Source organism: Erithacus rubecula (genome assembly GCF_903797595.1).
Source record: "Erithacus rubecula genome assembly, chromosome: 1".
NCBI classification, from domain to species: domain Eukaryota; kingdom Metazoa; phylum Chordata; class Aves; order Passeriformes; family Muscicapidae; genus Erithacus; species Erithacus rubecula.
In genome coordinates this window covers 29,283,492-29,298,172 of record NC_136658.1, presented here as the reverse complement: position 1 = coordinate 29,298,172, position 14,681 = coordinate 29,283,492, and the positions used below count along the sequence as shown (strand labels likewise).

At 56.9% G+C, this 14,681-nt stretch overlaps 2 protein-coding genes across 2 annotated transcripts; both read left to right on the top strand.

Annotated features, from left to right (window-relative positions):
* Window positions 1-7,411: 7,411 nt before the first annotated feature.
* Window positions 7,412-8,566, top strand: LOC306800825 (mid1-interacting protein 1-like). Its single transcript, XM_079303201.1, has 2 exons — window positions 7,412-7,901; window positions 8,185-8,566. The coding sequence occupies exon 1, from the start codon at window positions 7,482-7,484 to the stop codon at window positions 7,881-7,883; it is 402 nt and encodes a 133-aa protein (XP_079159327.1). The 5' UTR covers window positions 7,412-7,481; the 3' UTR covers window positions 7,884-7,901; window positions 8,185-8,566.
* Window positions 8,567-13,061: 4,495 nt separating this feature from the next.
* LOC306809374 (mid1-interacting protein 1-B-like) lies at window positions 13,062-14,589 on the top strand. Its single transcript, XM_079320856.1, has 2 exons — window positions 13,062-13,571; window positions 14,286-14,589. Exon 1 carries the CDS (start codon window positions 13,160-13,162, stop codon window positions 13,547-13,549), a length of 390 nt encoding a protein of 129 aa, XP_079176982.1. The 5' UTR covers window positions 13,062-13,159; the 3' UTR covers window positions 13,550-13,571; window positions 14,286-14,589.
* Window positions 14,590-14,681: the final 92 nt, after the last annotated feature.

Genomic DNA, 14,681 nt, shown 5'->3' with positions numbered 1-14,681 from the left:
TCCATTTGGCATTCTATTTGGGGTTCTCTTTGCAACCCTCAGTGCTGGCAGATCTCCCTCCCTCTGTCCCCACATATCCCAGCCAGGTGCCTGCACTGCCATGCACCCTTTCCCCACCAGACCTGTCCTCACCACCCCTCTTGTCCCTTTCCTTGTGTCCTGACATCTCTTGGTGTTGTGCCACGGGGTTTGATGCTGCACTAAGGTGTGTGCTTGAGGCTGGCCCTGTGCAAGCGCCAGAGAGAGGCTTGGTCACATCAGGGCACCTGGGCCACTGCAGAGCTTCCTGGAGGTGCAGGAGCATCACAGGGCACTGGGGACAGAGGGACACAGTTCCCCCCACCCCTTCCCAAACTGCTGACAGGGAGCGTGGCAGCCCTTTTGGGGGTGACGGGGTTCAGCAGAATCTGATGCTCTCCCCCTCCCCATCCTTGGGACATGAATAATTGCCATATCCCCTCTGTGCCTCTGGGAAAACTATTATCCAAAAATGGGCACCCACATCTCCCACATCCTGCTGGAAGACACTGGGGAGATCTGGGGAGCTGCCACTGCCAGCAGCGATGGCAGGAGCAGCAGGACAAGAACTGCTGCTGGAGCACAGCACAAGCAGCACAGGAGTGCAGCATGGATGGGTTTGGGCTGAGCTGGACTGGGGTGCCCAGCCCTGGTTTGGGGCCCCAGGGAGGCCCCTCAGGACCATCAGGGTCCCCAGCAGCTGCCCTGGGATCTTCAGGTCTCTGCTGACACAAAGCCCCAGATTTGGGCAAGCTGAGCCCTGACCTGTTGCCCCTCAGGTAACAGTAACACAGGGAGAACTGCATCCATGGGATGGAGCTATCACTGCCCACAGTGGAGCACAGATACTGCCACTGCATCAAACCCATCTTAGAGCAGAGACCATGATGGGTCAATGGCCAGGACTCCTGTCCCCACTTATCTTGCAGTGTGTGGCAATTGGAGGAAAAAGTTCTAATTTGGGAAAGGCCGCGGGGTCCTTCCTCCCTTTTGCAACCCTCAGTGTTGGCAGCTCTCCCACTGACCCCTCATAGCCCAGCCAGGTGTCCATTCTGGAACCTGTCCTCTCCTCTTCAGACCTGAACCAACAGCTCCTCTTCTCCCTATCTGGGTGCTTCTGGCATCCCTGGGTGTCCTGCAGTGGGGCACAGTGCTGCACTGAGGTGTGCACACAATTGCAGACCCATGCTCTGAGGATTTTTGGGCCAGCATGGGGTGTACTAAAGATTCAGAGACATTATAGTGTCCCCCAGGATGGTCTCGGGGTGAGACACATCTGCCACAGGGCTGGAGTTTCACTGTGGATGTCATGGTGTGACCCACCCCCCAGGAACTCTGTTGCTCTGTCACTCCTCTCCGTTGGGATGGGGTGAGGACTGGGAGAGTCAAAGTGAGAAGAGTCATGGGTAGATCTAAACATTGTTTAATAAGAAAAGCAAAAGCTGCAGAAGTAAGCCAAGCAAAAGAAGGAATTCTTTCACCCCTCCCCACAGGCACACAGGTGTTCTGTCACCTGCAGGAGAGCAGGGTGTCATGGTGTCATTGCCTGTCATGGTGACCTGGCAAGATGACTGCTGACTGTGCCCTTCTGCCTCCTTTCCCCATCTCCACATGCAGAGCATAGTGCCACCCTCCTTTTCCCTGCTGCCACAGAGGGATAAGGAAGGAGGATGTTCCAGGGATGACGTTTTGAGGGGGAGGGGGGGGGTCACACCATGAAATCCACAGTGAAGTTCCAGCTCTGGGGCAGATGTGTCCCACGCCAAGACCACCAGATTATGGGGCAGCCATTGTGTGCACACCTCAGTGCAGCACTGGGCCCCACTGCAGGACACCCAGGGATGCCAGGACCACCCAGAAAAAGGGAGGAGAAGAGCAATGGGATTAGGTCTGTAGGGGTCAGGCCAAGTGCCAGAATGGGCACCTGGCTGGGCTATGAGGGGACAGTGGGACAGCTGCCAACACTGAGGGTTGCAAAAGGGAGGACTGACCCCGCAGCCTTTCCCAAATTAGAACTTTTTCCTCCAATTGCCACACACTGCAAGATAAGTGGGGACAGGAGTCCTGGCCATTGCCCAGCCATGGCCTCTGCTCCAGGATGGGGCTGCTGCAGTGGCAGTATCTGTGCTCCACTGTGGGCAGTGATAGCTCCATCCCACGGATGCAGTTCCCCCTGTGGTATTTGGTCCCATCTCTGTCCCTGTCACATGCCCTCATGACCCATGTGGGATTGACTCCATGCAGCAGAGCACTCCCAGTGAGCTGTTCCACACCCGTGTGTGCTGCTGTGTTCAGGCTGGCAGTCATGGACAGAGGCTGCTCCATGTCCCTGGAGTGTCCACATCCTGAGCACATGCCACCAACGAGGGGGGAGCTGATGGTGCCCAGCAGCACCACTGCCTGCAGCCTGACCACACCAGGGAGCAGGAGGGGGCCCCACTCCAGCACGAGCCCAAAAGTGAAAATGTTGGGGGGTTGAGATAGTATAGGAAATGACAGGAGAGAACCTGGGCACCTCTACTCATTGCCACCCCTGGCTCCTGGCACAGCCTCTCTATGGCCTGCGCCTGGCATGGCCTGGGGGTCCCACTGCAGCAGCCCCATCCTGGAGCAGAGGCCATGGCTGGGCAATGGCCAGGGCTTCTGTCCCCACTTATCTTGCAGTGTGTGGCAATTGGAGGAAATAGTTCTATTTTGGGAAAGGCCGCGGGGTCCTTCCTCCCTTTTGCAACCCTCAGTTGGCAGCTCTCCCACTGACCCCTCATAGCCCAGCCCGGTGTCCATTCTGGTACCTGCCCTATTCCCCTTAGACCTGAACCCACTGCTCCTCTTCTCCCTTTCTGCCTCCTCCTCTTCTCCCTTTCTGGGTGCTCCTGACATCCCTGGGTGTTCTGCAGTGGGGCCCAGTACTGCACTGAGGTGTGCACACAATTGCAGCCCCATGCTCTGAGGATTTTTGGGCCACCATGGAGATGCAGAGGCATCATAATGTCCCCCCCATGGTGGCCTTGGTGTGGGACACATCTGCCCCAGAGCTGGAGCTTCACTGTGGATGTCATGGTGTGACCCCCCCCCCTGCAAGTGAGCCCTACTCAGCTGCTCTGTCACTCCGCCCGGGTGGGATGGGTTGAGGACTGGGAGAGTAAAGGTGAGAAGAGTCATGGGTAGATCTAATGACAATTTAATAGGAAAAGCAAAATCTGCACAAGTCAACCAAGCAAAAGAAGGAATTCTTTCACCCCTCCCCACAGGCACACAGGTGTTCTGTCACCTGCAGGAGAGCAGGTATCATGGTATCATTGCCTGTCATGGTGACCTGGCAAGATGACTGCTACCACTCTGACTGTGCCCTTCTGCCTCCTTTCCCCATCTCCACATGCAGAGCATGGTGCCACCCTCCTTTTCCCTGCTGCCACAGAGGGATAAGGAAGGAGGATATTCCAGGGATGAGTTGCTTGGGATGGGGGGAATGACACCATGAAATCCACAGTGAAGTTCCAGCTCTGGGGCAGATGTGTCCCACTCCAAGGCCACCATGGGGGGGACATTATGATGCCTCTGCATCTCCATGGTGGAACAAAAATCCCCAGAGCATGGGGCTGCAATTGTGTGCACACCTCAGTGCAGTACTGGGCCCCACTGCAGAACACCCAGGGATGTCAGGGGCACCCAGAAAGGGAGAAGAGGAGGAGGCAGAAAGGGAGAAGAGGAGCAGTGGGTTCAGGTCTAAGGGGAATAGGGCAGGTACCAGAATGGACACCGGGCTGGGCTATGAGGGGTCAGTGGGAGAGCTGCCAACTGAGGGTTGCAAAAGGGAGGAAGGACCCCGCGGCCTTTCCCAAAATAGAACTATTTCCTCCAATTGCCACACACTGCAAGATAAGTGGGGACAGAAGCCCTGGCCATTGCCCAGCCATGGCCTCTGCTCCAGGATGGGGCTGCTGCAGTGGGACCCCCAGGCCATGCCAGGCGCAGGCCATAGAGAGGCTGTGCCAGGAGCCAGGGGTGGCAATGAGTAGAGGTGCCCAGGTTCTCTCCTGTCATTTCCTATACTATCTCAACCCCCCAACATTTTCACTTTTGGGCTCGTGCTGGAGTGGGGCCCCCTCCTGCTCCCTGGTGTGGCCAGGCTGCAGGCAGTGGTGCTGCTGGGCACCATCAGCTCCCCCCTCGTTGGTGCCATGTGCTCAGGATGTGGACACTCCAGGGACATGGGGCAGTCTCTGTCCATGACTGCCAGCCTGAACACAGCAGCACACACGGGTGTGGAACAGCTCACTGGGAGTGCTCTGCTGCATGGAGTCAATCCCACATGGGTCATGAGGGCATGTGACAGGGACAGAGATGGGATGAAATGCCACAGGGGGAACTGCATCCATGGGATGGAGCTATCACTGCCCACAGTGGAGCACAGATACTGCCACTGCAGCAGCCCCATCCTGGAGCAGAGGCCATGGCTGGGCAATGGCCAGGACTCCTGTCCCCACTTATCTTGCAGTGTGTGGCAATTGGAGGAAAAAGTTCTAATTTGGGAAAGGCTGCGGGGTCAGTCCTCCCTTTTGCAACCCTCAGTGTTGGCAGCTGTCCCACTGTCCCCTCATAGCCCAGCCAGGTGCCCATTCTGGCACTTGGCCTGACCCCTACAGACCTAATCCCATTGCTCTTCTCCTCCCTTTTTCTGGGTGGTCCTGGCATCCCTGGGTGTCCTGCAGTGGGGCCCAGTGCTGCACTGAGGTGTGCCCTATAATCTAAAGATTTTTAGGCCACCATGGAGATGCAGGGGCATCATAGTGTCCCCCCAAGGGTGGTCTTGGCGTGGGACACATCTGACCCAGAGCTGGAACTTCACTGTGGATTTCATGGTGTGACCCCCCCCCTCCCCCTCAAAACGTCATCCCTGGAACATCCTCCTTCCTTATCCCTCTGTGGCAGCAGGGAAAAGGAGGGTGGCACCATGCTCTCTGCATGTGGAGATGGGGAAAGGAGGCAGAAGGGCACAGTCAGCAGTCATCTTGCCAGGTCACCATGACAGGCAATGACACCATGACACCCTGCTCTCCTGCAGGTGACAGAACACCTGTGTGCCTGTGGGGAGGGGTGAAAGAATTCCTTCTTTTGCTTGACTTACTTCTGCAACTTTTGCTTTTCTTATTAAACAATGTTTAGATCTACCCATGACTCTTCTCACTTTGACTCTCCCAGTCCTCACCCCATCCCAACAGAGAGGAGTGACAGAGCAACAGAGTTCCTGGGGGGTGGGTTACACCATGACATCCACAGTGAAGCTCCAGCCCTGTGGCAGATGTGTCTCACCCCGAGACCATCCTGGGGGACACTATAATGTCTCTGAATCTTTAGTACACCCCATGCTGGCCCAAAAATCCTCAGAGCATGGGTCTGCAATTGTGTGCACACCTCAGTGCAGCACTGTGCCCCACTGCAGGACACCCAGGGATGCCAGGACCACCCAGATAGGGAGAAGAGGAGCAGTGGGATTAGGTATGAAGAGGGGAGGACAGGTGCCAGAATGGACACCTGGCTGGGCTATGAGGGGTCAGTGGGAGAGCTGCCAACACTGAGGGTTGCAAAAGGGAGGAAGGACCCCGCGGCCTTTCCCAAATTAGAACTTTTTCCTCCAATTGCCACACACTGCAAGATAAGTGGGGACAGGAGTCCTGGCCATTGACCCATCATGGTCTCTGCTCTAAGATGGGTTTGATGCAGTGGCAGTATCTGTGCTCCACTGTGGGCAGTGATAGCTCCATCCCATGGATGCAGTTCTCCCTGTGTTACTGTTACCTGAGGGGCAACAGGTCAGGGCTCAGCTTGCCCAAATCTGGGGCTTTGTGTCAGCAGAGACCTGAGGATCCCAGGGCAGCTGCTGGGGACCCTGATGGTCCTGAGGGGCCTCCCTGGGGCCCCAAACCAGGGCTGGGCACCCCAGTCCAGCTTAGCCCAAACCCATCCATGCTGCACTCCTGTGCTGCTTGTGCTGTGCTCCAGCAGCAGTTCTTGTCCTGCTGCTCCTGCCATCGCTGCTGGCAGTGGCAGCTCCCCAGATCTCCCCAGTGTCTTCCAGCAGGATGTGGGAGATGTGGGTGCCCATTTTTGGATAATAGTTTTCCCAGAGGCACAGAGGGGATATGGCAATTATTCATGTCCCAAGGATGGGGAGGGGGAGAGCATCAGATTCTGCTGGACCTCATCACCCCCAAAAGGGCTGCCACGCTCCCTGTGAGCAGCTCAGGAAGTGGTGGAGGGAGAAGGAGGGCAAAGCATTCTCTGTGTCCCTCTGTCCCCAGTGCCCTGTGATGTTCCTGCACCTCCAGGAAGCTCTGCAGTGGCCCAGGTGCCCTGATGTGGCCAAGCCTCTCTCTGGCACCTGCACAGGGCCAGCCTCAAGCACACACCTTAGTGCAGCATCGGGCCCAGTGGCACAACACCAAGAGATGTCAGGACACAAGGAAAAGGACAAGAGGGGTGGTGAGGACAGGTCTGGTGGGGAAAGGGTGCATGGCAGTGCAGGCACCTGGCTGGGATATGTGGGGACAGAGGGAGGGAGATCTGCCAGCACTGAGGGTTGCAAAGAGAACCCCAAATAGAATGCCAAATGGAAGCATTTTCCCTGATTGCCACACACCATAGGGACACGCAGGGACAGGCAGTGCTGGCTCGTGCCCTCGCTGTGGCTTTTGCCCTCCCAGAATTAGGACAATGTCAGGGTACCCTTGTCCTCAATCCCCTGGAGCCTGCAATGGCTGTGTGCTGCTGCCACAGGAGTCACACAGCATGGAGTCAGGTACCTGTCCCTGTCCCTGTCCCTGTCCATGTCCCTGTCCATGTCCCTGTCCATGTCCCTGCTGAGCTCAGAGGGAGGCTGGGGAAATGGATGTTTCCAGAGATTCCCAGACACTCATGTTCCAGTGTATTTCCAGTGAAATTTCCGTATGTGTGCTAAAGGGGTTGCTCAATGTCCCCGGAGTGTTCATGTCCTGAGCGCATGGCAGCAAGAAGGAGGGGAGGTGACATTCCCCTGCAGCCTTCCCAGTCTGGGGGCAAGAGGGCGCAAAGGGTCCCAGAACTGAACGTGCTGGGGGATGGAGCTAACATAGGACAGGGTGAGAGAGATTCTGGGCACCTCTCCTCCTTTCTACCTACCCACCATAGTTGCTGGCACGGGGAGGCAGCGGGACCCCCGGCCAGCTCGGGCGAAGGCCATGGGGACTCTGGGCCAGGAGAGATTGCACAGAGCCAGGGACACAGCATGGCCAAGCCCCAGCTGGGCTGGAGCCAAGCCCGACCCCAAGGCCATCCAGCCCAACCAGCGCTGGCAGGGGGGACAGCAGGGGGACAGCAGAGCAGGGACGTGCCCCAGCAGTGCATAAAAAGGCCCAGCAGGCGCAGGGAGCAGTGACACTGCCAGCAGAGCCCCGAGCAGCGCTGCCAGAGCTGTAGCAGAGCCCATGGAGCAGTACTTCTCAGCCACGCAGAAGATGGAGCAGGAGGTGATGTTCCCCAGCCTGCTGCGAGGGGTCTTCCCGCAGCAGGAGGGGGCAGCGCCGGCCGCCGAGAGCCGCACGGACCTGTATGAGCGCTACCAGCTGCTCAAGGCCATCAAGCCCATGGTGGAGAAAGGCCTGGCCTCTGGGGGGGAGCAGAGCCCCGCCGGCACCGACAGCGACGCCGACGCGGCCTCGGACAGCGGCGAGGCCGGGGATGCGCAGCTGGAGGAGCGCCTGTGCCACCACCTGAGCGGCCTGCAGCAGGTGCTCACCCACCTCACCAGGGACACCAACGCCCTGACCCGCAGGTACAGCCAGATCCTGGAGCAGATCAACCTCAGCGAGGGGCAGCCCAGCTGGTGACCCTGTCCCGGCCACCAGGTAAGAGCTGGGGGATGCAGGTCCGGGGCCAGCGGGACAATGGGTGTTCTCCCTGCAGAGGTGCCCCACGGTGCCGGGCTTGGGGACCTGCTGGGAAGGGCCTTGGAATGGGGGCTGCCCCCTCAGCTGGGGCTGGATATCCCTCCCTGTGCTGGAGGAGGGAGCCCATGCCATTGCTCTGTGCACAGGCTGCAGGGGTTCAGGGTCTGTGGAATGAAGGCTGCTGGACAGTGTGTCCCCCGGGATGATCCCTGGAGTTAAGCAGTGAATGCTGCTGTTGCAGGACAGGTGCTGGTGCCAGGAAGCACAAGACATCCCTGTCGCTGACCATCGCAGGCTGTTCCTGTCACGCTGCATTCCCCACTTGGTGGCAGCTGAAGTGATCTCCCAGCACTGGCACTGACACCAGACATGACTGTGACCACTGGAGAGCAGACGGTGCCTTATCCTCATAGGAAGAAGCATCTGGCTGTGCTGGGATTTCCATTGGAAGAGCTGCAGGCTCATGCCCTCCTCTTTATTTTCAAAGAGTGGCACAAAGTTGGCAGTGCTGTGAGGAGGACCCAAGCTGCAAGAGTCCCTTGAGACTGCCAAGCCCTTTTCCAGCTGGTTCCTGGACTGCAAGGGCATTTCCCCCTGTTTCTGCTAATAAAAGAATCCCAGTGAAGCCATTGTCAGTGTGGTGCTTGCACTCGTGGAGTGCCCCAGTGAGGGGCAGGGGGACACTGCCTCAATGGGGTGGGAACTTCCCAGGACAATGCTGGGAAATTGGAAAGGGGCAAAGAATGTCCAAGTTATGGGATGGTTTGTGTTGGAAGGGATCTTCAGAGATCACCTAGAGCAATGCCCCACTGTGTGCAGGGACATCTTACACTGGACCAGGGAGCTCAGAGCTTTGTTCAACCACAGGGCCTGTGCAACTCCCTGGGCAACCTGTTCCTTTGTGTCACCTATGTCAGGCTGAAAAATTCCTTCTTTCTGTTGATAGCAGCACCACAAAAGCTGATGTCCCATCCTTGTGCCCAAGATTCAGCCCAGTCATGCAAGAGTGAGGGGCAATAGAGCTGTAGGACTCAGCACCTCTAGGCAGCAGCCTCCCTCAACACCCAGCCACAAGGTCAGACATCCCAGATGTGGGACACATTGGACATTCCCATCTCCTCTCTCCTGATCAGACCATTCTCTCAGCTGCTCAGACCACTCTGGCTTTGGCTTGTCCTGCCTGAGCATGGGCTGCAAGAACAGGGTCTCCAGCCAGCTGTGGCTTTGTGAGCAGCTGAGGGGCTGGGGGCTCTGGAAGGGGCAGCTGAGGCCAGACCCAGAGGTGCCCCACATTTGAAGGGCTCCTGGTCATGTTTATGGGATGATAAGGACAGCTCTGAGGGGTTTGGGGTAATCAGAGTCATGGGAGATGGGTCAGCAGGAGGCATTGGGGACAACATGGGCTCATTTGGAAGCGTGTGGTGACATTTTCCCCCTCCTGAGGCAGGGCCTGGGCTGGGCTCCTCAGGAGGATGGGAGGTTGCAGGACAGCCTTGTCCAAACACCAGCCCTGTGGCCACAGAGACCCAAGGAACTCATGGCACCCACACCCAGAAATTCTGCTTTTCTAGGAAAGCAGCTGCCAAGCAGCAAGTTGCCCAATGAGGGCAAACACAATTCCCTCCAGGCAGAGTGAGGATTTCAGAGCTGATCTGCTCTCTGTGTCCCTCCTCAGCCTGGGCAATGCTGCAGCCTTGTCTTATCCAGAGGAAATGGAGCAGGAGGGGCACACTGGCAGAGACCTGGGCCATCCCCATTGCAATGCCACCTCTGGCTGGGACATGATGGAGCTCTGTCTTTGGAGCTGCTCTCCCTCCATGCTGACTGCAGAGCCAGGTGTTGGCCTGTAAGGAATGGATGGACACTGGTTCCCAGTGAGAAGAGGAGCATGGAGGGTGTGATGTCCCTCTGGAGATTTGCCTGGTGGCTGCTCAAGGGTGGCATCTGTGTCCCCTGGAGAACAGGGCTGGCTGTGCTGCTTTAGACTGCAGCAGTGATGGTTTTCCTCACTGAGACTGGTTTGGGGCTGTGTGCTGGATCTGTGCTGAACCTGAGCTTGATAACACACAGATGTTTTGGATGTTGCTGAGCAGGGCTTGCAGAGAGCCAAGGCCTCTGCTGCTTTCTGCACTGCCACGCTGGCGAGGGGACTGGGGTGCATGGGGACTTGGGAGGAGTCACTGGTGGGAGAGTTGATCCCAGCTGACCCCAGGGATATTCCAGACCACATGGCATCATGCTCATTATATAAACTGGCAGGAAGAAGAAAGGAGTAGGAGATTTCTGCAGTGATGGCCTTTGTCTTCCCAGATCAGTGTTACCTGTGCTGGAGCCCTGCAGCCCTGGGGATTGCTGACCACCCACCTGCCTGTGGGAAGTGGTGAATGAATTCCTTGTTTTGCTCTGTTTGCATGCATGGCTTCTGCTTTCCCTATTAAATTGGTTTTGTCTCAGCCCACGTGTTTTCTTGTTGTCACCCTTGAGTCTCTCTCTGATGCTGCTGGTGGGGCAGTGAGTTAGTGCAGTGAGTGGCTGCGTGGGTCTCGGTGCCTGGCTGGGGTCACACCCCGCTGGTGTCACAGCTGGTGACACCTGCAGCCCCTGCAGCGATGGCTTTGGGCTTGGGCAGCGCTCAGCAGCTGCAGAGGCTCGTGGTGCCCCAGGGGAGTCACAGCAGGACAGGGTGAAGCACTGAGCACGGCTGCTGAGCATGGCCAAGGGCAGACACAGGATGTCCCCAGGGGCTGGGACCTGGCACAGCTGGGAGGGCTCTGACCTGTTGTGACCACCTGCATCCCCCCAGGACCGTGGGTCTGTCTCTGAGCCACTGTCCCTGCAGCTGGCTGCGGGCCTGCTGTGTCACAGGCACCTTCTGCTGCTCTGATTGCAGGGATTGCATCACACTGCCCCATGGCTGCTGGCCCTGCTGCTGTCCCTGCTGCTGTCCCTGCTGCTGTCCCTGCTGCTGGACATGCTGCTCCCCCTGCTGCTGTCCCTGCTGCTGTCCCTGCTGCTGGACATGCTGCTGGCCCTGCTGCTGGCCCTGCTGCTGGCCCTGCTGCTGGACATGCTGCTGTCCCTGCTGCTGGCCATGCTACTGTCCATGCTGCTGGCCACTGCTGATAAGAGGTGTCTGCACATCCCACTGGGATGTTGGCAGACAGTTCAGGTCAGGCTTCTGCGGCGTGGCAGGGGGTGCTGACTCTGTGCTGCCTTGGACAGGCTCCAGAACACCCACACTGTTACTAGCCACTATGGGGAGAGATGTCCTCACACAGTCTTGAAGCAATTCATGGTGGCAGCACTTTTAAATCTGTTTATGGACATCGTATCATCAGAGAGCAGTGACCTGGCACACAGCTCAGTGTGAGGAAGACAAGAGATAAAGCATAGTTTTGACCCAAAATATTGAATACGAAACCCTAAATTCTCTTCTTGAACCCGTTCTAGATATCCTCATCACACAGCCTGCACACCCCCTACGATGGAGGGCTGCCTCATTATGTTCCCTTCCCCTTCCCCCTCGCACAGGGAATGTTCCCTGACTGCAAAACCCCTGCCTTTCAAGTTTTGGGGTGCTCTGCCCTTATCTGCACCCCTGCCTGCCACCCTCCTGGGCAGATGCTGGGGGAAAGCACATCACAAACTCACACCTGTTCACCCCTGGCCTGGCTCTGTGCTCAGGCAGTTTGGCTGTGAGCCAGCGAGGTGTGCTCAGGGCAAAGGCAGTGGAGGCAGGGGATGCTTCTCTTCTGCTCAGCCCTGATGAGGCCTCACCTGGAGTGTCCAGCTCTGGTCTTTCTGGCACAAGAGAGACATGGACAAATTGGAAAGAGTCCAGTAAAGGGCCATAATAGTGACAGAAGAGCAGGAGTATCTTCCATATGAGGAAAGGCTGAGAGAGCTGGTAGTGTCCAGATTTGGAAAGAGAACCCTGAGAAAGATCTGATCAGTCTTTGTAAAGATGTCATGGAGGTCAAGAGGTGACTCCAAAATTTTCACACCACTCTTTAATGACAGGACAGCAAAAAAGTGACAGGCACAAACTGAAACACAAAACAAATCCCATCTAAACATGAGAAAACCTTTCTTTTTTCCCCCAAAATTGAAGGTGCTGGAACACTGTTACAGCTACCCAGAAAAGGGGTGGCATCTCCATCCTCAGAGATATCCAATATGTGCCCACTGCTGCCCTTGCTTGAGAAGGTGTTGAAGCAGATTGTCTCCCCAGAGGTGCCTTCCAGCCTCTGCAGCACTGACTCTGCCTCTGTCCCTGCCTCGTTTCCCCTGTGCTGTCAGCCCAGGAGCTGGCTGCAGGCTGCTCACAGCTCCTGACCAGGAGGATGCTCTGCCAGGCCTGGGTGGAGGCTGGAATACTGGCAGGGCTGCTTTGGGCTGGGTCCCACAGTCTCTGACTCCTGTCCCTGCCTCTCCAAGGACCCTCCTTCAGACTTGGAAATGACCTGTTTCTCCTCAGGCTGACAACTTCTGAATTTTAAAAGTACTTTTTCTAACTCCCCAGTCACTTTTACATCCTGATCACATTACACGTTTAATAAGCAGTTTGGGGCAGGCACCCTTCAGATAAGTGTCACCTGTTCATGATCACCTGCTTTTAGCAGGGTTGCCCTCTAGGCCAGTTGCCACCATTGGGCTGGGTGAGACTCCCAGAGTAGCACAGAAGAAGGGGAGAAGAAGGAAATTCGCCCTCTCTGGATAAACCCATCACTTGTTCTCCTTCTCTGCTCCTCAAAACTGCCCAGATCAAGGCAGCTTTTCCATGGTGCTGCCTGCAACCTGTCTGCCCTGGGGAAAGGGGCTGCAGTCACCATCCTGGGCGTCCAGCAGTGGGAAGGACAGTGCTAACAGGGCAGAATGGGCAAGTAGCTGAGAGAGCCCAGGCACCTCCTCAGCACCACACTCAGAGCGAGGGGAGGCAGCGGGACCCCCGGCCAGCTCGGGCGAAGGCCACGGGGAGGCTGGACCAGGAGAGATTGCACAGAGCCAGGGACTCAGCATGGCCAAGCCCCAGCTGGGCTGGAGCCAAGCCCGACCCCAAGGCCATCCAGCCCAACCAGCGCTGGCAGGGGGGACAGCAGGGGGACAGCAGAGCAGGGACGTGCCCCAGCAGTGCATAAAAAGGCCCAGCAGGCGCAGGGAGCAGTGACACTGCCAGCAGAGCCCCGAGCAGCGCTGCCAGAGCTGTAGCAGAGCCCATGGAGCAGTACTTCTCAGCCACGCAGAAGATGGAGCAGGAGGTGATGTTCCCCAGCCTGCTGCGAGGGGTCTTCCCGCAGCAGGAGGGGGCAGCGCCGGCCGCCGAGAGCCGCACGGACCTGTACGAGCGCTACCAGCTGCTCAAGGCCATCAAGCCCATGGTGGAGAAAGGCCTGGCCTCTGGGGGGGAGCAGAGCCCCGCCGGCACCGACAGCGACGCCGACGCGGGTGAGGGTGCAGACTGCAACCTGGAGGAGCGCCTGTGCCATCATGTCAATGGATTGCAGCAAGTTTTGACTGACCTTACCAAAAACACCAAGGCCCTGACCCGCAGGTACAGCCAGATCCTGGAGGAGATCCACCTTAGTGAGGATCAGTCCAGCTCTTGAGCCTGCACTTCCCATCTCTGAGGTAAGAGCTTGGGGACAGCGACAGCAGTGCCAAGAAAGAGCTGGCTGAGGAGTAACATACTTTGTCCTCATGCCCCATCAGCTCTGTGGTGTTACAATGTTTGCATCATACCCCCAAATCCCAGGAGTTCTGAGTCTGCACTTCATTGCTCAACAGAAACATCCTCCTGGGTTTGTGTTTCTCAATTGCCATGGACAAAGGCAACTCTGTGAGCTCCACAACTGTCCCCAGGACTCCCCAGTTTGCAGCATAGGCAATGTCTTTCTGCTGCTGGCCAGACACAAAAGGTCCCAGGGACAAAAGGGATGGGTGGTTGAAATACCATGACTGGACTCCAGGAGCTGCCAGACACTGGTGCTCCAGGTATTCATCTTTTTTCTCTCACAGAAAATTCAACAGTCATTTTTAGGGAGGAGTTTGGCACTTTCAGGTTTCCAAATATCTAACTTTGACACACCACTTGTAAAAAGCTCAGACACTTCACTCTTCTCCTCGCCTGAAAAGCAAACTCATTTTCTGTGCTGGTGGGACTTTCATCCCTGATGCCCCTCAGAGAGACATCCCCACAATCCATCAGAGTAGTAGTCCTTGTAGTGAAATAGAGAGCAGAGAAAAATTATAGCAACAAGGGAGGGCACTAACAGGATTTTACCTTTGTTTAGGAAAACACCCAGACAGGAATGAGCATCCTGACCACATGTGTTATCCCCACAGGGTCTGTTGTCCAAGCCCAGTGGCAGTTTTCTCCTGTACCAAGTCACACCGAGGAGCAGTGTGAGCTTGGCCATCTGCTGCTGGGTGCTGCCTGCACCACCCGACTCATCCCACGGCCGATCCTGCCAGCAAGCTTCCTGCTGCCTCTCACTCCTGTCCTTGGGGGAGTTCTGCAGGGCAGAAACCAGTGGTTTGTGTAGTTGCTTTGTAGAAGGCGTCTGTAACTTTGAAGCAATGCTTCTTTCTGTGTGTGCCTCTGAACCATTCTGTGTGGTAATGTAAATGAAATGCAAAGCCTTGTGCAGATGTGTCCTGTGTTTCCTAGCAGCTGTCACTTCTCTAGAGCTGCTGTCCCCCAGCACAGGAGGGGGAAGGACCTTGGCCACCAAGGCCGGG